Source organism: Cornus florida, unplaced genomic scaffold (genome assembly GCF_030987335.1).
Source record: "Cornus florida cultivar Cherokee Brave unplaced genomic scaffold, ASM3098733v1 CherokeeBrave_3.0.0_Hap2_Chr08, whole genome shotgun sequence".
In the NCBI taxonomy this organism is placed as follows: domain Eukaryota; kingdom Viridiplantae; phylum Streptophyta; class Magnoliopsida; order Cornales; family Cornaceae; genus Cornus; species Cornus florida.
The window spans coordinates 25,132,737-25,154,159 of record NW_026775578.1 but is presented as its reverse complement, the minus strand read 5'-3'; the positions used below and the strand labels follow the sequence as shown (position 1 = coordinate 25,154,159).

Genomic DNA, 21,423 nt, shown 5'->3' with positions numbered 1-21,423 from the left:
ATGTGCGTGTGCCTACCGCAGCTCTTTTCCTTTCGAATTTTCAGCCGTTACTTTTTCTGCATCATCTTCTTCTTCTTCCGCCTCAGCAGATTCTCATCTTTTCCCGATCTCTTCCACTTTCTCTTCATTGCTTTCCCAAGCTAAGAATCTCTCTCTCTCTCTCTCTCTCTCTCTACACTTTCTCTATCAATCAGAGATTCCCTCTTTCTTTCTTCCTTTCTTTCTAAGCTTAGCTTTTAATTATGCCATTCTTCTTCCTTCTCCCCCTATATTATACTATTTCCTTTCTCTCCATACCCTTTTCCTCTTCTGCTCTCTCTCTTTCACTCTCTCCATCCGTCCTTTTCATTCCGTTTCTCCTTTTTCTCCTCCTCCAAATTCCGGCAAATCTATACATACATTTCGATCCCCATGTCTTCTTCGGGCGTCAACCACCTCTCTCAGCCTTGTATTTACGGTACAATCTGTTCTACAATCATCAATTTTGGTGTTTATTAATGGCTGGCTCATTCACGTCACCAACTTGTTTGACAAATTGCTTCAATGATATTGCATTCAATTTTGATGGATTCTGGAATCAATTGTATTGTATTATTGTGCTTTGCTTTGATTAATCATATTGTGGTCTGGGTTTAAGCAGGGCACTTTGTTTCTTCCTACACAGAGAGGAGGTCTCGGTTCATGAAATGGTTGAGTAAGCTTTTCAAGAACGGGTCGGATCGTGGAGTAAGAACTGGGCAACGCCCACAGTTTCTGGGCGAGGAAAATATGGTTTGGCCTGTTCCAGCTAGATCCTTGGTAAATTCTAGTTTGTTTCATTATTGGAATTTGGATCATATTGCAATGATTATGGTTTTATTATATACTTTAGATGCTTCTCTTATCAATCATTCAACTTTTTTATCCTTCCGAATCTGTGTTTCTTACTAAGACTTAAGCAACTTGTGGTCTCATCATGTATTGTTCATTCCAAGTTAGTCACAGTATATGTCAATCATCATTTGCTCAATAAGTGTTTATATAATTGCCGTAATTGTGTAGTACTTGAGATTAGTTTTATGAACAAATTTTAAAAAGTGTCACTATAAACATAGGGAAACCTATGTGATACATCCTGGGAGATTTATCAGTGTTGTTTGTTCCGGTCGCTAGAAGTCATACAGTGTTTAGTGGTGCTTGCATTCTATGCTATGATTATTTAGAAAAAACTTTATTTGGCTAATCTCTTGCTCACATGTTGATTTAAAACGTTGAAAGTTTTTTTCTTACAAGTTTCTCAATTTTCACTAGGATGATCGCTCTAGAGCTGGGAAAGACACAGAGGAAGTAGACCGTGCAATTGCACTTTCTTTGGCTGAAGATTTGAAGAGACCAAATGGTAGGTTTTTATTTTGCAAAGCTGTAGAAGGTCACACTCCTATCACACTCATTAGCCCCACCCTTTATTCTAATAGCTACAAGAGCTTTCAAATTTCTCCTTAAATTTCACAAAGTTCCAATTGAGATTTTGGATTTCTTTAGGATACAGATTGCCAACAAATAGTGATGAAGATCCCGCAAGGGCAGTACAGGATAGCCTCAATTCATCTTCATATCCTCCTTGTGCCCCTACATCACATTATCCCAAAGGTTATAGGTAATAGTTCTATTCATACTTGTAATTTGTACATGTGTGCTGCTTAGTTGAACATATAAAAATGTCAGGTGTTTAATACCAAGTATCAGTTGTTTTGGCTTTAGTACATAGTAGCATAGTTGAAAGAACTTTGTGATTGGCTGCTATTGGCCAAGTTCACTAACCACATTTATTGGTGCCGAGTAAAAAGTCAAGTGAGCGGACAGGACATGAAAATTTCGTATCATTTTAATGTCTTTTAATAATGTAGTGTAACTGGTTGACTAACGCAAGCACTAATGGTTTTATATTTTGATTTCAAATTATGGTTTAGTTTAGTGTTTCCTAGATTTTTCTCCTGATTATGAAGCATATTTATTTTTACAATCAATAATTGCACCAAGGATGAAGTGACGTGGTTCACATTGAGGGCAATACGATTGCTTGGGGGTGAAAAAGACCAAATTAGTAAAGGTTGATATAGTGAGGAAAGATATGATAACACATTATTCGATTGATGTTATGACCTTGAAAAGAGTAAAATGGTGAAACAACACTCACATAGTTTACCTTAAATGGTTGGGGAAAGATTTTGTTGAATTTAGTTGAGTATGAAGCATAAGTGTGTTCCTATGTGCATGCAGAATTTCCAGAATGCTTATTAAATTGTTCATGCTCAGTAAGATTTCTACTTAATTGAATGGTTCATTTGACTTCCTTAGTTGGCAAAATGAAGAAGCTGATATCCTTAGCTTCTGGTAATGCAATTTTTTAATTTTTTTTCCTCCTCTGTGTACTCAATTTTTAGCTTTTATCACTAATATCCAATGAAGATGATCTAGGCTGTAAGTTATGCCTGCAAGCCTCTTTGGATGATTATATCAATACAATAGCTTCAGGCCATTCGTGATTCAATTTTTCTTATCAGAGCATTAGTAAGATCATGCTCTATCAGGAAAGTCATGAGTTTCTTAGCCTGGAATTTAATCAATCGTGTATGTGTATGCCTATAATTTGCAGGGTATGTGGTGGCTGCAACCGTGACATTGGCTATGGAAATTATCTGGGATGCATGGGAACTTTTTTTCATCCGGAGTGCTTTTGTTGTCGTTCTTGTGGTCTCCCAATCACCGAGCATGAGGTAATATGTCCCCGTGTTTAAATAATCCTCACACCCAACCACACAAAAAGGAAAACAAGAGGGCAAAAAGAAATGAACACAGAAACCCCCAAACAAAAGAGACTGTTCTTGTGTTGTTTACTGCAAATATTATTTTGGACTAGATGCTGTTGAATTTTTCTTGTATATACCTCTTATTGGTTTTTTTCTGTTGATTCAAGTTTTCTTTGTCAGGGAGGGATGCATACCACAAGTCCTGCTTCAAAGAGTTGAACCATCCCAAATGTGAAGTTTGCCACCAATTTGTAAGGAAGCAGTAATTAGGCACATTAGGATTGTTTTTTCAATATTTTGTGCACTCTTTATTATCTTATGCTTCAGTAATTGGTTTAGTTAGTGAAGTATCTCACTGATGTCTTTCCTTTTAACTTGGTTTGCCCACTCGAGCTCTGGATACCAGCATACCCATAAGAATGACCAAATTGTTTGACATTTTGGTTATGCTTTAGACTCTGATAATTTTTTTTATATTTCAAGATCTCTTTAACAATATAACTATATATTATTGTTATAGCTTTTGTGTTGTATCTGCTAAAGTTGATTGTGAAGTATCTTGATTTTGAAATGAACGAATAGTTATATCTTCCATGTGATACCTTAAAAATGACTGTTATATAAGAGGTGTATATTCTTGAGCCTACTATACCTCATCCACATGTCACTATTGCACAAATACACAGCACACTCCTGACCACCCCAAACACCCTTTGCTAGATGGTGCCTGAAGTTTGGTCAGTTATCCTCCTCCTATCTAGCCAGCCCCCTGGTGCAATGCCATGTTCGGCCCTTGAAATGGTCATTACACACGGTGCTTTGGTCCTAACCTCAACACTAGGGGCAGTACTGGGGTATTACTATTCTTGCTATATTTGCACTTTGGCCTCTATGAATGAGGCAGTCTCCATCACTGCATCTTCATTACCTCAGCATCATTAAAACTGAATTAAAGCTGCCTCAATTGATGGAATCCAGTTCATTGATTTCTACCTGTGCTGGGAGTGGGGCTGAGGCCTGAAGGAGTTCCTTGAGCTAAATGCATGGTCATGGCATGACCTCAAATTCACCACATATTGTGTTCAGTGCATTCTCCATTGTGCCTACATATTCTCCTTTGCCAAATTGGTACATTGTGGCTTTTCCATTACAATCTCCAGACTCCACCTAGCTATTTATCCTCCAACTTGGCATTTATGCTCGTTTTCAATGTTTTCCTCTATATATATGGGCACCTATAAAAAGGGATGACCCCTGCCTCATTTCTCAAGAAGGAAAGGCAGCATTATTGGGATTCTTCACCTGGTGTCCTTTGGCTTGGAACTCACACTGCTTGGGCCTTGTATTGCCATCTCTCTCTCTCTATCCCCATCCTGCCAAGGCTGTCTCAGCTTTCATTCATGCCCAATCTCCTGGACTTCCACTATCCTATATTCCTATGTGTAATACCTTCCCCTTGAAAATACTACTGCACACTTACAAATGGAAAACCATCTAGAAATATTATATTCACCATATATATTATGCACATTTCAAATTATAAAATTCTGTTTTGTGTTTAGGAATAAAATGGCAGCTGCTTATTTTCTCTAATTATATCAATATTAATTATAAAAAAAAGAATATATGCTTTTATTTCCTTAACAGGAATTGTGATAGTAAATAAGGTCGAGAAAGAATCATCATATGTAGCCTAGCTGAGACCATGTACTTTGGAGCCTTGTATTGCAGTCAATATGAATTTATTAGAGATCTCGTATTTATGTTTATAATTTTACTTTGACATATTTTCAGATTCCAACAAACGGAGCTGGTTTGATTGAGTATAGGTGCCATCCATTTTGGACCCAGAAATATTGTCCTTCACATGAGCATGATACTGCCCGTTGCTGTAGTTGTGAGCGCTTGGAGGTATTGATCTGAGCTACTGAAATTTAATTTTTATATTAAATTTAAAACAACTTTACCTCCAAAACGTTTCATTTTAATTTTTATTATTATATTTTTAATGAGAATCTGCCTCTGATGTCAAACGATCATCACACTTACAGTATTTGATATGTCATCGTTTGTTTCCCCTCCCCATTCTTGCAGTCTTGGAATATGAGATACATATCTTTAGGAGATGGACGGAGTTTATGTTTAGAGTGCATGGAATCCGCTATCATGGATACTGGTGACTGTCAACCCCTTTATCATGCCATTAGAGACTACTATGAAGGAATGAACATGAAACTTGATCAGCAAATTCCCATGCTTCTGGTTGAAAGACAAGCCTTAAATGAAGCTATTGTGGGGGAGAAAAATGTATTAAATGCTTTCTTCCTCCATTTCCTTTGTTCCTGATTTCTGAAAATTCTCTGATTCAGGATTAGTTCTTTCCAGGGTTACCATCACATGCCTGAGACGAGGGGTTTATGCCTATCTGAGGAGCAAACTGTAACCAGTGTATGACATTGGCCCCACTTTGCTTTTGCTCTTTTTACTACATTTGTAATAATCTTGCTAATGTACCCAATTTATTAGATTCCTCATTAGTTTATTTATTTATTTTTTAAAATAAATATAAATATCCAGATACATAAAAGGCCAAGAATTGGGGGCCACCGACTAGTAGGAATGAGAACACAACATCAGAAGCTGACTAGAAAATGTGAAGTTACAGCCATTCTCGTTCTGTATGGCCTCCCAAGGTAATGTCAATTTGGAGTTTACATACCATTCTTTTTTTTTTTTTAAAACCTTTTGTATTATTTGCATATCCCCCATGCTTTTTGCAGAGTTCAGATTTGCAGTCATCAAGTTTCAAAAACTTTATTAAATAGACCCATGACATTATCATTTTATTATATAAACAAGCAACTTATAAAAATTCTAAAGAAGCCACCAGGAACCTAGGAAGCACGGGTACGGACATGGATACGACACGATATGGACATGGCCATACGGCAAATCTCAAAAAAATAGGACACAGATACGGCATCATATATTTTATATATATATAGAGAGAATAACAATAATAATAATAATAATAACAACAGCAATATAAAAAGATAATTTTTGCTCATTTTAATATAATTATGAATGATATCACTAATTTGGAGCTTAGAGTTAGATGTTTGTTGTTTTTGTTTGCTAAAATTTTATATTATTTTTATTACTAACCATAATATATTTTAAATTGCATTGAATCCCCTTTCTTCTAAGAAAAATAATAGTCGAATCATCCGGTAAAAGCTTTAATGTGGTAAAAGCTTTTCACTTTAATTCTTGAAGGGTATAACATAACAATGGTCGAATCATGCAATATGTCTTTCCTTCTTTAATTTCTTTCTTTTCACTCAAACGGCACTAGGAAAGGCTCCTTCCTCTTTCTACACATATCTCTTCCATCCCTCCTACCCCATTTTCATTCAATTTCTCTATATTTTGTACAAAAAGAACATTAAGGTAAAAAAAAAAAAAAAAATGCTATTGCCAAAACTCAAAAGTAGTATTTGAGGAGATGTGGAGCTTATATTAAATTACGGATGTTAGTGGCAATTACAGTAGATTTAGCTTAGGATCACAAATGCCTAAATACTTGCGATGGCTTCCTCTAGTTATAATTTTTAGTTTCTGGAAGAATACAAATATCAGATCCACAGTTCCTGGGCCTTAACATTATCAGGCTGTAGTATCAAACCATTTGAGGTTTATTTAAACAAAATTTTTATACACTTCTTATTTTCACTTTTTATAGGAATGGGATTATGTTGAGAATAAATCTTGTCAAATTCTTCCTTTCTAGAAAATCAACCAATATTTTTATGCGTACATTGGAAATTGTATACCTTTGTTTCAAAATTATATGTCAGTTCCATTTGAAAAGTGCCAAGCCTATGCAAAAGGTTCTGAATTCTTACAGAGTTGGACATCATTGCTTGATACAGATTACTAACAGGTGCAATTCTTGCTCATGAGTTGATGCATGGCTGGTTACGTCTTAAAGGTACGATATGGATTGCTTTTTGTTAGAATGAAGTAGTGATAGAGAAACATATTGATAAATAACGAAATCATGATGGACAGGAGGAACAATAGCTGGTGGCAAGTCTCATCCAAACTATTCAAATCTATTTGTGGATGCACGCTTTAAATATATATATATTTTAGGAACACTTTTTCCTCCCCTTATAAATTCCTCAATATATTATGCAGGTTACCGAAACCTGAATCCTGAGGTAGAGGAAGGTATCTGTCAAGTACTTTCATACATGTGGCTTGAAGCAGAGGTAATGCCTGGATCCAGAAATATGCCATCTACATCATCATCTTCATCGTATTCGTCATCTAAGAAAGGCGGAAAGTCTGATGTTGAGAATAAGCTGGGGGAGTATTTCATGCATCAGATTGCTCATGATGCTTCCCCGGCTTATGGGGAAGGATTTAGGGCTGCTAATACTGCTGTCAATAAATATGGTTTACGTCGTACTCTGGACCACATAGGCCTAACTGGAAGTTTTCCTCTGTAATTTTTATTATAACGTGTACGGATCATCTCTGTTGGAGATTCCTTAGGTTTATTTTATCTGTTGGAGATCGTAGAATCGCCCCTCAGAAAGTTTGAGTTGATCATGGAAGCTTCGATTTTTCTCCCTAGTTTCCATGGGAAATTAAGTTGAAAAGCTAATAAGCATGTCTTCTCAACTAGGAAGAAAATAAGCATGTCTTCTATGTAAATGTAAAGGATAAATTCTTTGTATTTTGTATTACTTTGGGTGGCAATTTACATTTGTCATACAAACTAATACTCCAATAAAAAAATTTACCGCACAATTTAAATGTGATTGCTCTTGGCACTCGACATGTATGACATGTTAGTTCTGTAAACCTTGCGATTGGGGGCGCTTCCACCTGAATTATATCTACATTCTATACATAGTGAGATAGAAAGAGGAGTAAGAGCCTGAAATAATATAATAAACCCACTTGTTTTACTAATATATTTTGTGTGTATATATATATATGTGTGTGTGTGTGTGGTGGACACCCTTTTAGGAAACTAAGATAGAGAGAGAGAGCAGATAGAGGGAGTGTGAGTTTGCTTTCTATTATATTTGGTCAAAGAATAGTAGCTTTCCAAACAATGTCTCACTTGTATACAAAAAGCTGGGCCATCTTATGTCCAAGTATTTTGTTAAAAAAAGATTGAGCATGGACCCCACACTCAGATAAAGTGTACTCCTTCCATCCCAATTACACCTAACTATTATGAGATCAAAATTGTAAAGCACAGTTTCCAAAAGGACCAAAACACCGGAGGAGTACATAACAACTTGGTACTAATTTTAGAGTGTACTTTTTTTTTTTCTACTTCCATTATTCCTTAACTTGAAAAAGTACCGACAACATACTAATTTAGAAAGAAAAAATAGAGATTAAGATCCGAACCAACTAATTATGACATTTCTACCCTAAAGCTACTGCTTCAATTACAGATTGTGAGAATCAAAGAAAGGAGCCATAAATAATGTTCAATGCTATTCACGTTACTGAGAGATGTTTGAAGAACAACAGTAAATAGTACATCATGTGACTATCTGGGCAAATCTCTCCCAATCTGTACATGGAAAAATATGGTTCTTCATAGCAGCATACACAATTTACTACCATGAGATTAACCAGGGGAAATATCACATAATAATCCTTCTTTCAACTCTAACTACTACAACCAACAATCCCATCCTTTTTCATCAACATCCTCATCTTTAGATATGAGCAGCAACCGATCAACTGGCAGGTATATCTGATAAAAGCTGCTTCAGTTTCTCGTAAGTCATAAAAACGATACCAACACTTGGCACTACCTTGTAGTACTCGGGCAGAATCCCTCTGTACAAACCACGCAGACCTTCAGTTCGGATTATGTGTCTAAATGCACCAAAAAGGCCTGTCTTGTAAACACGGGCTCGGCCACCTGCTCCTTCCAACTGCATCCGTCGCCTCACAAGGTCCAGAGGGAATGTTACTGGAAAGTATATAAGAGAACAAAATAAGAACTGTACACAATCATTATCTAACCAACGATATTTCTAAAGTGAATTTCATCAAGGCTGTCAAACTTCAGAGTGGATGCATTGTTAACCCGAATATAAACACAATGCAGAACGAGTAACTGAAAGCATTAACAAGACGCATTACAAAAGGGAATATTAAAAATATCATATTCTACCAGATTTGTCATGTGTTGACTTATTCATGATCCCATTAGTATAATTGATAACTGATGTTAAGAACCTAAGAGAGAATTCTCAATTGTCTTATTATTAGAATTGGACAAACGGCAGGAGTTTTGATTGCTTAGCTGATGGTTGAAAATCAACCTAGAGGTGAAATTTTCTTTATGCCGATTTGAACAAACTAACAGTTCTTATGAAATTGCTTTTGATAATTACAGTGAACATGTAGTAATTAGCAGTCAATGATGGTCAATAGGTCAAAATGATGTATAACTCACTTGCAACAATAATATGAGTTTTATCATGCTTTAGACCTTGAATGAAGCAAACCTAGCTATCATGAATCAATGGTTAAATGAAAAAAATGAATGCAGCAGTGGGTTCCTTCTGATACAAGTTATTGAAATCACATTTACCCAAAGCAAGGTTTACACAGCTCAAAGCAATTCAAGGTTTACAGATTTTGCGGCCCATGTTTCTTGCTGAGTGGTTTCTGCCACCCACAACATGTGCTTGACCATGATCACATCTCGTTTGCTTAGAAAGCATCCATTAGTTTTTTATATGTAGTCACTAAAGCTCCGGTACTTTTGATAAAACAATGTTTCTGGGAATGTTTTTCCCAACAAAGAAAATATGTAACAGGAATAAATCTATTAAAAATTTCCCAGAAGTCCAAGACAAGTTGGAGAATTGATAATATATCTCATGATTATATAGCCCCATTGAGAAACTTGAGGCCTTAAAGGCTCTCAGTTTGTTTCTACGAAAAATACTTCCAACAAAATTTTCCTCCGGAAATATGTGTTGCAAATGAAAAAAAATTCTGTAGCAAAGAGAGAAGTTTTCCCCACAATTTCTGGTAAATTATTAGTTTGAAATAAAGCATTGCCACTTAAGATAAAATATACCCTAAAACCCATAGATATTTTAATATTAGTTCAATTTATCCAATCAATTTCTACAGATGCTAGGAAAATATTTTATGCCTCTCCAGCTCACTTCAGAAAACATTTCCATAAAACTTTTCTTTTATTTTTCTTAGGGAATTTTTTTTTCTTATTTTCTGCCAAAACGGAGACTACACATTTCTTATTTTCCTTATAATAATAATAATAATAATAATAATAATCATAATAATAATAATAATAATAATAAATTATTTATTATTATTTTTGGTTGGGGAGTTGGAATGACTAACCACATCTGATATTAATTAAAGGAGCTTTCAACAAATGAATGTAAAACTTGTAGGATCCCAGCATAACTAGTGAGCAACTGGTAAAGGAAGCCTAGGTGAGAAGCATACCTCAAAGAGGACACCTCTCACATTTTGTTTACTGGGAGAATGGAATTGGTTCACCTGAGAATAACAGAACCAACTGCAATGTATGTAGAGCCAAGTTATCCAAAAATAAAAAGTAGGAGTTGGAGTTAACCCCAAGCAAAATTCTTAAATAAATAAATATAGTTTGAAAAGGAAAAAAAAAAATGCATTATTTTGTTGACTTCCTTACTAATATTCTCAAAAGCCACATATAAACCAACTTCTTGTCTGGGTCTCAGGCTCTAGGGTCTGGTTAAATACTTGGTGCAGAGCCTACACCTCAACCTGCTTCTCTGCACCTAAAGCACTGAAGACAGCTACAGGCAGTAACTTCTTCTTAGCAATATCTGATAACATAATTCAAATAAAACCACTCAATAACTATACTTAATTAGCGTTCACTATACAAGTCCAAGTTGAGGATGGTTAATCAAGATGTTATCGCTTGGGCAAAGAGACAACATTATGGCAGCTTTCACTATATATATAAAGAGACACCATTCACTTTACATATAAAGAGAACATGTTAGTTCTTGCAGTCCCATTTCTTCTCGAACGAAATTTAAGAATGAAAATGTAGGAAACAGCATTATGACATCACCAAATATGTCATTAAGAAGAAAAACTACTAAAGATGAAAAGTCAATCAATTTCTGTTTTCACTAGTCAAGAAATGGAAATCATTTAAAAGCAGAAAATGGCACAGCCTTGAAAATTCTGAGGGGCTTCCTCCGCACAAGGTTTCTTTAAATCACTCACCTGTTGATGATGCAATGCCTGAAAGACTACCACAAGCAAGGCTGACCAGGGCATTAGAGTAATTGGATCTGATGCCACCAAGATAAATATTTTAGTGATTGGATATAGAAATATATGCACGAGTTTAGGTAGCAAAAAAGGAGGAAAAAATAAAAGAAAAAGAAAATGGAAAGAAGATGGATGAATGATGTAGTATACACAAGAAGCCATTTTGAGACATTAACAAATGAATCTATTTCACGAGGCAGTACCTGTGTGAGTGCCAATAAGATTTTAAGGTGTCATAAACTGAAAAGCTGATTGCTAAATTAGGCCCAACACCCTACATTAGTGTCAAAGTTTCTGTCAGCTAAGCATAAAAGATATTATCAAGCATACACTGGATAACAATATAAATAGAACAATACCAGCAACGTTGCCCCGAGTCCTTTATAGAGGCCAAAGGCGCCCTCTTCCCTGGTAATGGTACGTAGAGTATGCCCTATACCTCTGTAGTAGATTACATTTGTCTGCAAAGTTTAAGACTAATTAAAAGAGAAAAATAAGTGCAAGCAAATGCACACTTGTTAAATGAAATATTCCAGCAAAACTTGCAACTTCTAAAGTAGATATTAGGCAAAGATAAGCTCAATATGACAATAGGCCTGTTTTGAATTGTAAATAAACTGGAATTCATACAAAACAAATAACAAAATAAACATGACTATTTCCCAAGACAGTCCTAAACGTCTTCAGTATGTGTTCTTCTTATCTCTCTCAGGCCTCCTGATGAATGCTCTCTTGCTTCTGTTATTAATAATTAATATAGGACTGTATCATCACTTAAATACAAAAAGAATTACACAAACTCTTTTCTGCTTAAAAGTAAAGGTTCAATTACTCCTCGTCTTTGAGGAATTTTTTTGTATAAATTGACAGGTCATTAACCTATCAAAGAAACATAAATTTTTGTAAAAGAGAGCAGGAAAGAAAATTTTGTATAAATTGCCAGTACTACTCATTTTTTAAATATTGGCAACATTTGGACAAGGATTAGAGTTGGTGTTAAGACGACTACTGTTTTTCTTAAAAAGGCAAATGGGGCAAGACCCAAATAAGAAAAGAAAAATATAGATAAAAAATACATCAGGCATTGATGCATGCCCAGTAAATTGCACAAACCCCCCTTAACAATGAACAAGTAAAGCAAAAAGTAAATCTTATCAATGATTTTAATTTGGAAAATCATCCGAAACAATTATAATACTGCAGAGCAAAGAAGTGTGAATCCCATGCCAATTAATACTTTGACAACACAACCAATGAAAATATAAGGAACTGAAATCAAATCAACGAGACAAATATGCCCATAAATCATAACACACAAAGGGTATGCTCCTCTTATTATTACCTGAGCTGCAAGACGTGTCCTCACAAGATCCAAAGGATATGTGATGGATGCAGCAGTAATTCCAGCCAAACCACCACCTACAAGTCGCACACAAAGGTCTGCACTTGGATTTTCCCCGTGACTTTCCAGTCCCGGAATCAACTGTAGTAACTGCAACATGCAAAAGTCAATTCAATCAGATGTAATCCAACTACAAGGATGATCTATCAAAACAATTTTATATGTAAAATGGAAACTTTTCATAGAATGTTTGTACCAACATTCTTGTACTGTTCAAATGCATAAAAGCTGATGGAAGAATAAGGAAGACGATGGGCAATGGTGACCAGATTCCCTTTCCAGAAAGCCCGAAATCCTTCCTCACCAACAATACGCGAAGCCTCATGCCATATGCTGGCCTTTCTCAATGCAGCTACATCAGAGTGCATGCCTTGCACCTAGAGAGATGATATCATACAACACACAGGTGAAGATTAGAACTTAGACAGGAGTTGTATTTATAATATGAATGAAACAAAGAAATTAACTCCACTGAACAAAGCCTATCACAACTTTTATGTTGCGTTTGGTGTGCAGGAATGAAATGGAATGCAAGTGGGAATGGAATGGGAATGGGAATGGGAATGGCCATTCTCATTTTATTGTTTGGTTGCAAATATGTATCCCTCTTATAACAAATAAATTAAATTAACAAAATGACATTTTTCTATAATTTTTTTAAAAATAAATGGTTGCAGTGGCGGTGGTAGATGGTGGTGGAGGTGGAAAGTGGTAGTGGTGTAGGTGGTGGTATTGGAAGGCGGTGGTGGTGGAACGCGGTGACGGTGGAAGGCAGTGGAGGTGGTGGTGGTGGAAGGAGTGGCGGTGGTGGTGGAAGGCAGCGACGGTGGTGGTGGTGGAAGGCGGTGGCAGTGGTGAAATGCGGCGGTGGCGGTGGTGATGAAGGTGGCGGCGGCGGTGACTGTGGTGAAAGGCGATGGTGGTGGCGGAAGGTGGTAACGGTGGTAAAAGGCGATGGTGGTGGTGGCGGCGGCGATGGTGGTGGAAAGCGATAGTAAAAGGCGATGGTGGTGGCGGCGATGGTGGTGAAAAGCGGTGGACGGTGGTGAAAGTCGATGACGGTGGTGGTTGTGGAAGGCGGTGGTAGTGGTGGAAGTCAGGAGTGGTGGTGGTGAAAGGCGGAAGGTAGTGGTGATTTTTGGACTTGGTGCAGGTTTTTTGGGAAGTTGATTTATTAAAAAAATTTACTTGGTAATGGAATGGCAATTCCATAGGTTTTGTTGTGGAATGGATTTTTATTCCCAGGAATGGATTTTCATTCTAATGGAATGACCATTTCCACTTTAAATTGCATACCAAACAAAAGAATAGTTGGAATGGGAATTCCATTCCTGCACACCAAACGCATCATTAGAGTTGGCTAAGAAACAAGAAAGAAATATTATTCAAGGCATTGACATCTGAAATTCTCCTTCTGCAATGCTCCCGCTTGGCCCTTTCTCTCGTGATCTCATCATCGAGTCACGACATCGGAAGTGGTGCATGGCACACTGAAGAGGTATAGGGACTCCAAATGTAATTCCTACAACATACTAATCAACACCATCCCTCCAAGCTACCCTTCTAAGGGAGGCATTCTAGGGCTCAGAGGAATGGATACAGACACATGATTTGTGTAAGGACACAAGAAGACATGGACATATCTAGACAGCACATCCCAATAAAGTAGGACATGTACACAACGAACGATAAATAAATACATTTCTGTATATGATCATATAATGCCAGCAGGGACAAGGGCTTTTGTAGGCATGCTTGAAAAAAAAAAATAATAAATAAATGGAAATAAAAAAAGACATCAACTTTTGTAATTGTTGTATATCAAAACTGCAATCTTACACAATCTCTAAAGAAACCAGACTGAAAAAGATATCCAAATTCGAACAAAATTATTTTGAAAATTTGAACCAAAAATAGGTGAATGGGAATACTAGCTCTTAGCCTCTTTGAGTTGTTTCCATTACCAGGTACCCTTAAAATTGTTGGGGTTGGGGGTATCCGACCCAAAAGGTTAACCTGTTAGGTGGAGTGATTCTTTCCCTATATAAGTCCAAGATTTCCTTGTTCACTAACCAATGAGGGACTCGTTCAACTACCCAACAATCCCCCCTTTAAACGAGGCTCACCCCGGTGGTTAGAAAGTCACCGGTCTTACTGTCTTCCTGCAATCTGCCAGCTAGGAGATCTTGAGTCCACATGCGGTTCTTTGGCTCTGATACCAGTTGTTGGAGTTAGGAGTATCCAACTCAAAAGGTTAACCTATTAGGAGCCCCATTTGGGATTACTTCTTTACTCTTTAAAAAACGCTTTTATTTTGAAAAATTGCGTTTAGATATGTTTGGTGACCATTAGAATTGCTTTTAATGCTTGCCAGATTTAGTTCAGTAGAGTGTTGCTAGAATTTGTAACTTTCAAAACTGCATTCTGAGTAGGGATGTCAATTTTTACCGCCCCGCCGGGGCCCCGCCCCATCCCGCCCCATTAATAACGGATATAGGAACACTTTTTATATTGTTGGAGCGGGCATTGATACAAATTTTGTACCTATCGCGGGTCATGGGGCGGGTAAGGGTTCAGTATACATATCCTAGGGGTCCCGCCCCGTTAAGCATATAATTATATTTTATATATATATATGTAAACTTGGTATTAAATTTACTTTTGTTTTGGTTATGGTGGAAGTTGGAGCTTAGAACTTCTTGTGATTTGGTTGTATTAAACTTTTATTTTTGTTTATTATGTTATCCGAATTATGTTACATAATTTCATTTATGTTGTGCCATTCCCAGGCTTTCCACATTCAAATAGCAGGAGCTTAAGTTCCAAAAAGTGGGAGAAAAAAATTTGTTAGCGGGGTGGGCACGGAGGCACAGTATTTCCCAACGGGGCGGGGCTGAACATGAAAATCCAACCCGTCGAGGGTCTCGGGGCGGGCATGGACTTGACAAAAATTAAAAGGGGCGGGACGGGATTTAGGGAAACCCGCTTCAAACCCGCCTCGTTGCCATCCCTAATTCTGAGTAGAGATTGAACATTTTAGATAACTCTTTTTCATAAGACAATTTTGTCATTTTTATTTTTTATAAAGATAACTGCACCCCTTTTATTTTTTATAAAGACAATTACACCCCTTCCTTAATAAATTTGCTATTATCGCATATGGTAATATCATAGATTCATATTAAAGGATATCATTGTAAAATTAGCAATAAAAGTGTTAAAAAAAATTGTTACCCAAAAAATTTAAAAATAATTTAATTGTGAAAAAAACTTATTATAATGGGTCACCAAACACCTAATATGCTTTCTACTGACCACAATAAAAGCTTTTTTATTTTTATTTTTCAACAACCACCCCAAACTCTAGGTGGAGTGACCCTTGCAAGTCCCCGATGTCCTTATTCACCAACCCATGTGGCATTATCACCTCATTAACAACACCCTTTGAGAATCCAGCATGATTGGTTCCACTTCAGAAAAGCTGCTAAACTATATACAACAATTTGTTCTCTATATACAATCATCCTGGGCATTGAAGTCAATATCCTCCAAAACACAATTTTTATTTCCCCAAAGCTATATATTATACTCATTAATCCATATGTAAACAATGTCATCGCATCTAAATCTAACCCATATCAGTAATTAATCTCACTTCCAATAACCCTAGAAAAAAGCCCAACTCAACAATTTCAATATAATATTTCAATATCCATTTAAAAAAAAATAATTAAAAATAATTCAGAAACAGAATCAGCGGAACGAACCTGAAAGAGTATAGTAAGGCGACCGAGCGGTGCCGTACAGGTCTTGCTCACTGCGCCGGCGACACCGCCGGCGAGAAGCTGCGAAATCGTTCCAATCTGCGATTGCGCCAACTTATGCGCAGCACCGCCTTCGCCGACAACGCCGCCGTGGCCCGAATTTATCGCCACCTGCCCCCTCGCTTCCACCACCATTCCCACTCTAGCTTCTGTTTGCATATCCTCTCTCTCTATATATATTTATGTATACATACACTGTGAAAATCTAATGACCTAAAAAGCTCACTTTTTGCGAGAGCTCAGATCGAATTCGAAGAGTCTACGTCTTTAAACAACTTGAAGACGAGGATAACCAAGAGCAAACGACGTCGTAGTGGGACCGGCACGCAGTTTCAGACTTCAAATTGCTTTGTGAAGAAGAATTACTTCAAGTAGACGCGTGTTGTTAACTTGTTATTAGGGTTTGCGTCATCAGTAAGTTTCTTTAGATTTACGTGAGATCAGAACCGTTGATTTGGAGATGAGCTGGCAGATTATTTGTAATTGATGAAATGAACGCATGTGATGTGTATGTTGACTATGACGCCACGAGCATTGAATCATATCCCCTTCGCCGAATATGTGATTGTGGTGCTTGGATATTCTTCAAGTTCTTTGTCCAATTGCACGTGAAGTCTCAGTGGGAGACTTTGCTGTGGAAGGTCGGTTGCTGCTTTCTCCAATCAAAGAGTGCCAAATGGCATACAAAATAAAAAAATAAAAAAATGAAAAGATTGAAATTTATATGCATGTTTTTTTTTTTCCTCCTCAAAACAGCACAATATTCCTTTTTTTTAAATATATATATATAATAGTTTTCTATTTCTTGAGAATTAAAAATAATAAAATTATATAAAAATCTGATTCTTTAACAGTTTTTAAGAATTATTTTGTGAGAACTAACTTTAAAAAAAAATAATAATAAATTGCCTTATTTTGTAAATAGCATTTAGTTGTTAAAAATATGATAAGAAGACATTCAATTTTTAGGAGAGAGAGAAATAATAATAATAATAATAATAAAAACCCGAAGGTAATAGTTACGGGCTTTGTCTAGTTAGGCCAGAAGCCCAGATCCATGGGCTGTAGCCAGTTTTTCAACTTCTAAGGTTGCCTGTCCAAAATTTCAATCCTGTCTAGGTCTTCGAGGAAGATCGAAGGTCTCCCTTTCCTTGGGCCAAGTGATCTTGTCAACGTGCTGCACCAAAATGGTACACCTTTGAATGGTGCATAAAAGTTCATTACGGGTTATGCCGAGTTTTAATATGGGTTTGTATTGAGTTTCGTATCTATGCACCAAAATAACAAGCAGGTATTCAGTCTGTTTGGTACACTAAGCACACGCACAAGCAACGAGTAGGTATTCAGTCTGCTTGGTACACTAAGCACACGCACAGGCATAAATGGTTGTGATGTGCCAAAACGACACTATTTCAATGCACATAACGGATTACAAAAAATCCGTTCATCTTCTTTCGATAATTCTTCTGTCCCAAAAAGAATGTCCGTTTTTTTTTTTTTGAATTGTTCTAAGTTCACTTAAAATGACAAGTTTGTAACTTTTTAATGAACGCTCACATCCCTTAAAAATTTCTATTCCCTAAAAATGATATTAACAAGTAGTACTACATATGTGATATCAAATCATCTAGACACTCAACAGTATAAACAATTTTCCAATCCTCACAAACATGAATATCATATTATACTTTTAGAGTTATCCAAACAACCAATCAAATACTTAAACACTAAATTTAGAACTAAAATATAATTTCCCTAAAATCAATTTTATTGAAATTCTTGGATGATTAAAAAAGAGCATCCGGAGTGTCACAAAAGAAAGACGAGAGCAAGAAAGACGGAAACTGAATATAGTAGTTCCCATTACGTGTGTGAACGTCTTAATCCAGATCAGATTTAACTACTCTCATTTGCATCTCCTACAAACCTCTCTTCCATTGATTTTGCAACCCTGCAATGAAGTTACTGAATTTCATCAAGCCATGGATTCCGTCCCATCACCTACCCGGGAATCGGCATTGGCAGCACTTCCCTGGACATTCTTGTAAGAATACCTTCTTGCCAAGAACACGAAAACACAGATGTTCAACCCATTCATGGCTGCCAACAACCAGTAGAAATTATCGATACGGCTTGTGTTCAAGTCCTTCCCAAACCAACTACTCCCATTGGCCTTCTCAGTGATATGATTCACCAAAGTTATCAGAAAACTGCTCAAGAAATTCCCAACACCCATCACACTCAGATAGAAAGCTATGCCCAAGCTCCTCATTGCGTCGGGAACTTGGTCATAGAAGTACTCTTGCAAGCCAACGAGAGTGAATGCATCCCCAACACCAAGAAGCATGAATTGGGGCGCTAGCCAAAACACACTCATGGACACAGAACCTGTTTCCCCTCCTTGTATGACCTCTTTTTCTGCAACGCTTAGCCTCTTTCTCTCTACCAATGCCGCGACAGTCATGGCCAGGATTGAAAATATCATGCCAAAACCAATCCTCTGCAGTATGGTAATGCCTCTTTCGTTGCCTGTGGCTCTCCTAAGCGCTGGAACTAGGACCCGGTCATAGATAGTGACCGCGACGATCAGTCCAACGGCTGTGAGAGTGTAGATGGTAGCTGGTGGGATCTCGAAATGGTCGCCAATCTTTCGATCCATTGTACTGCTCTGTTTTATGAAGAATGTCGGGGTTTGTGCCACGCAGGTCCCGAAGGCTAAGGAACTTAACCATATTGGGACCATGTTCAGGAGGAGTTTTAATTCCTCCACTCTTGTCACCGTTGTTAGTCTCCATGGATCTGATGTCTTCTCTGCTGATAGAAGCTCATTCCCTTCAATTATTGCAGCTTTGTCAAGAAACCTGCACAAATTAAAATGCAATGTCATGGGTTCGTTATCCAAAAGATGATTAATTTTCCAATGTTTCCAGAAATCAAGAAAGGCCATAGGAAATGGTAAGGTTGCATGATCTCTCTATTTGGTGACCAAATGAGGAGAAATTATTACAAGGTCCGGAACAACATGGTCCTAGTCGTTCACAATAATGGTCTGATCAATAAATAAATGTTTTTGTTATGCCTATATATATATATATATGTAAACATTTAACTATATATTAATAATTTCTCACCTGAGGTTATTTGTGTGACATAGGAGCCTTCCTTGAGAACTCTTTGATTTGGCGGGAACTTCATATAACAAAGAAGGGCTGGAAGGGTAAGGCAGCTTTCTCTTTTTTATGGCTGCAACCAAAACCTGCAACACGGGTGTCAAGGGGCTGCCTTGGGACATCCTGTATCGGAAAAAGGGCCTTCCGAAATAGAAGATTATAATTGTAACGGTCATAAATATTGCCAGAATGAGATCTGCAACGCCCCAGCTGACATAGTCTTGCACATAAACAACCAGTGTCACACCTAGCAGCAGTCCACAGCAAAGAGAAAAGTTCCACCAGTTAAAAAAAGACATCTTCTTTTTCCTTTCCTCCGGGTGATCTTCGTCGAACTGGTCAGCCCCAAAGCTCTCCAAGCAAGGCTTGTAGCCTCCAGTTGCCGTTGAGATAAGGTACATTGCGAGGAAGAAGATCACTTCATGAACCTTGCTCGGATTTTGGCACGTGTCGCTGTCACATGGCTTTAGGCTTGGGATGAACCGGGACATTACTAGGAGGCCTAAACCCTGATCAATTTCACCCAACAAAATGTACACAAGTCTCAGTGTCCTTGTTACAATAAATATAACTATGTGATATATTCTAGCTAGAACATAAAATATATGCACACACATATATATATATACCATGAGGTAGATGGCTGATGAAATCAGGATCATAGGAAACCGCCCGGTGTATGAATCGGCTAGGAACCCTCCGATTAGAGGCATCATTGTGGTCACTCCTGACCAGTAATTTACATTCTTTGCTGCTGTTTTGAGGTCCTGATGAATGACTTTGGTGAGGTATGTGATGAGATTTGTTGAAAGTCCAAAGAAACTCATCCTCTCACTAAACTCAATAGCTATATCAAAAAAGAAAAAAAAAAAAAAATGTTACATAAAGTTATATCACAATAGAACCATTAGATGAATTACTAGATAGCAATGGAAGCATTAGATGAACAATTAAGTAAAATCCATGGCCTCCCACTCGCATCAGTATTGGAACAGACGGGTCACTACATTCACGTGCAACCATTCTGTACTAAAGAGGATTCGGGCTCATTGCATAAAGTTGGGGGAAAATGAGAGCAACAAGTCATGCACGCCCTACACCCACTGATACACAACCAATATTTACTTTTATTTACTTTTTATATTATGGATGTGAATAAAGGTCCGAAAAGTGTGCCTATTGTGATCCTTTGCCTTTATTCAGATTCTATAACAGGTGATTATGGTTACAAATTAATTAACCTCCTTCCAGCTAATTATTATACTTGATTCTATAAAGAAACGTGTTTTGTGCCTTAGCCGGCCAGATTATGGTAAGCAAAAAGAAAAGAAATATGAAAAGAAACAACTTAAAATTAAAGAAGGTAATAAATAAATAAAAAGTGGTTTTAATTTTTTTAATGCTAAAAGGCCATTTTCTCGGTATGGTTCTAATTAATGATATCATGCAGTCATGTGATGTGTATGAAACAAGTCCTCCATGCAGCTGAATATGAAATCACACACACTCAATCATAGCAACTTCAGTGAATAACATTGGGTAGTATGAGCTACTATATATGTATATACACACACACACACGCACACACACACACATATATATATATATACACTCACTAATGATAAAGAGGGCTGCTTTCCAAACGCCAGTTGAAGCTCGGAGAGGTAGCCTTCCTCTATGATCCACAGAGGAATCATGCACCCATTTCTCTTGATCACCTAATTCCATTGTTTCACTCCCTAATTTCTTTCTATTCACCATTTCTCGCTCCATATTCGGCAAAAATGGATATTCAAGATAGATATATAGTACTAATCAATGTGAACTAAACAAGTACAAAAGGGTGAAGAGAAGATGGAGCTAGAGTTTTGTGGGTGAGAGAT

General features: G+C 37.1%; 3 protein-coding genes across 6 annotated transcripts; 1 reads left to right on the top strand and 2 right to left on the bottom strand.

The window, feature by feature from the left end:
• The first annotated feature begins 188 nt into the window (after window positions 1-188).
• Window positions 189-7,637, top strand: LOC132270885 (protein DA1-related 2-like). Of its 2 annotated transcripts, none has more exons than XM_059772088.1 (12): window positions 189-457; window positions 665-798; window positions 1,291-1,378; window positions 1,522-1,636; window positions 2,636-2,756; window positions 2,957-3,040; window positions 4,584-4,700; window positions 4,884-5,096; window positions 5,175-5,237; window positions 5,367-5,482; window positions 6,722-6,780; window positions 6,990-7,637. In XM_059772088.1, exons 1-12 carry the CDS (start codon window positions 412-414, stop codon window positions 7,301-7,303), a joined length of 1,470 nt encoding a protein of 489 aa, XP_059628071.1. In that variant the 5' UTR covers window positions 189-411; the 3' UTR covers window positions 7,304-7,637. The 2 variants fall into 2 exon arrangements, with proteins under 2 accessions (XP_059628071.1, XP_059628070.1); XM_059772087.1 differs by having other exon boundaries at window positions 641-798; window positions 6,990-7,636.
• Window positions 7,638-8,295: 658 nt separating this feature from the next.
• On the bottom strand, window positions 8,296-16,731 carry LOC132270884 (uncharacterized). Of its 3 annotated transcripts, XR_009469596.1 has the most exons (9): window positions 16,314-16,731; window positions 12,747-12,923; window positions 12,487-12,636; window positions 11,504-11,605; window positions 11,348-11,418; window positions 11,097-11,164; window positions 10,528-10,684; window positions 10,320-10,392; window positions 8,762-8,799 (listed from the first exon to the last, which is right to left on the bottom strand). XR_009469596.1 is itself a non-coding variant. In XM_059772086.1 (7 exons), exons 1-7 carry the CDS (start codon window positions 16,527-16,529, stop codon window positions 8,561-8,563), a joined length of 1,023 nt encoding a protein of 340 aa, XP_059628069.1. In that variant the 5' UTR covers window positions 16,530-16,727; the 3' UTR covers window positions 8,296-8,560. The 3 variants fall into 3 exon arrangements, 1 of the variants encoding a protein (XP_059628069.1); XR_009469597.1 differs by having other exon boundaries at window positions 8,723-8,799; window positions 10,320-10,684; XM_059772086.1 differs by lacking the exons at window positions 10,320-10,392; window positions 10,528-10,684 and having other exon boundaries at window positions 8,296-8,799; window positions 16,314-16,727.
• A 1,389-nt stretch (window positions 16,732-18,120) lies between these two features.
• LOC132270883 (protein NRT1/ PTR FAMILY 5.6-like) lies at window positions 18,121-21,423 on the bottom strand. The gene is made up of 4 exons (XM_059772085.1): window positions 21,157-21,423; window positions 20,170-20,387; window positions 19,502-20,049; window positions 18,121-19,231 (listed from the first exon to the last, which is right to left on the bottom strand). The coding sequence occupies exons 1-4, from the start codon at window positions 21,311-21,313 to the stop codon at window positions 18,346-18,348; spliced, it is 1,809 nt and encodes a 602-aa protein (XP_059628068.1). The 5' UTR covers window positions 21,314-21,423; the 3' UTR covers window positions 18,121-18,345.

Excerpts from the sequence above, each read along its gene's own strand:
- LOC132270885 (XM_059772087.1), top strand. The coding sequence starts at position 412 with ATGTCTTCTTCGGGCGTCAACCACCTCTCTCAGCCTTGTATTTACG. Across the intron at positions 3,041-4,583 it reads GTGAAGTTTGCCACCAATTT|ATTCCAACAAACGGAGCTGG; the intron begins GTAAGGAAGCAG and ends ACATATTTTCAG. Across the intron at positions 4,701-4,883 it reads GTAGTTGTGAGCGCTTGGAG|TCTTGGAATATGAGATACAT; the intron begins GTATTGATCTGA and ends CCATTCTTGCAG.
- LOC132270884 (XM_059772086.1), bottom strand. The coding sequence starts at position 16,529 with ATGCAAACAGAAGCTAGAGTGGGAATGGTGGTGGAAGCGAGGGGGCAG. Across the intron at positions 12,924-16,313 it reads GCCTTACTATACTCTTTCAG|GTGCAAGGCATGCACTCTGA; the intron begins GTTCGTTCCGCT and ends TCATCTCTCTAG. Across the intron at positions 11,419-11,503 it reads GACTCGGGGCAACGTTGCTG|GGTGTTGGGCCTAATTTAGC; the intron begins GTATTGTTCTAT and ends ACACTAATGTAG.
- LOC132270883 (XM_059772085.1), bottom strand. The coding sequence starts at position 21,313 with ATGGAGCGAGAAATGGTGAATAGAAAGAAATTAGGGAGTGAAACAATG. Across the intron at positions 20,388-21,156 it reads AGCAGCCCTCTTTATCATTA|CTATTGAGTTTAGTGAGAGG; the intron begins GTGAGTGTATAT and ends TTTTTGATATAG. Across the intron at positions 20,050-20,169 it reads CATCAGCCATCTACCTCATG|GGTTTAGGCCTCCTAGTAAT; the intron begins GTATATATATAT and ends GAAATTGATCAG.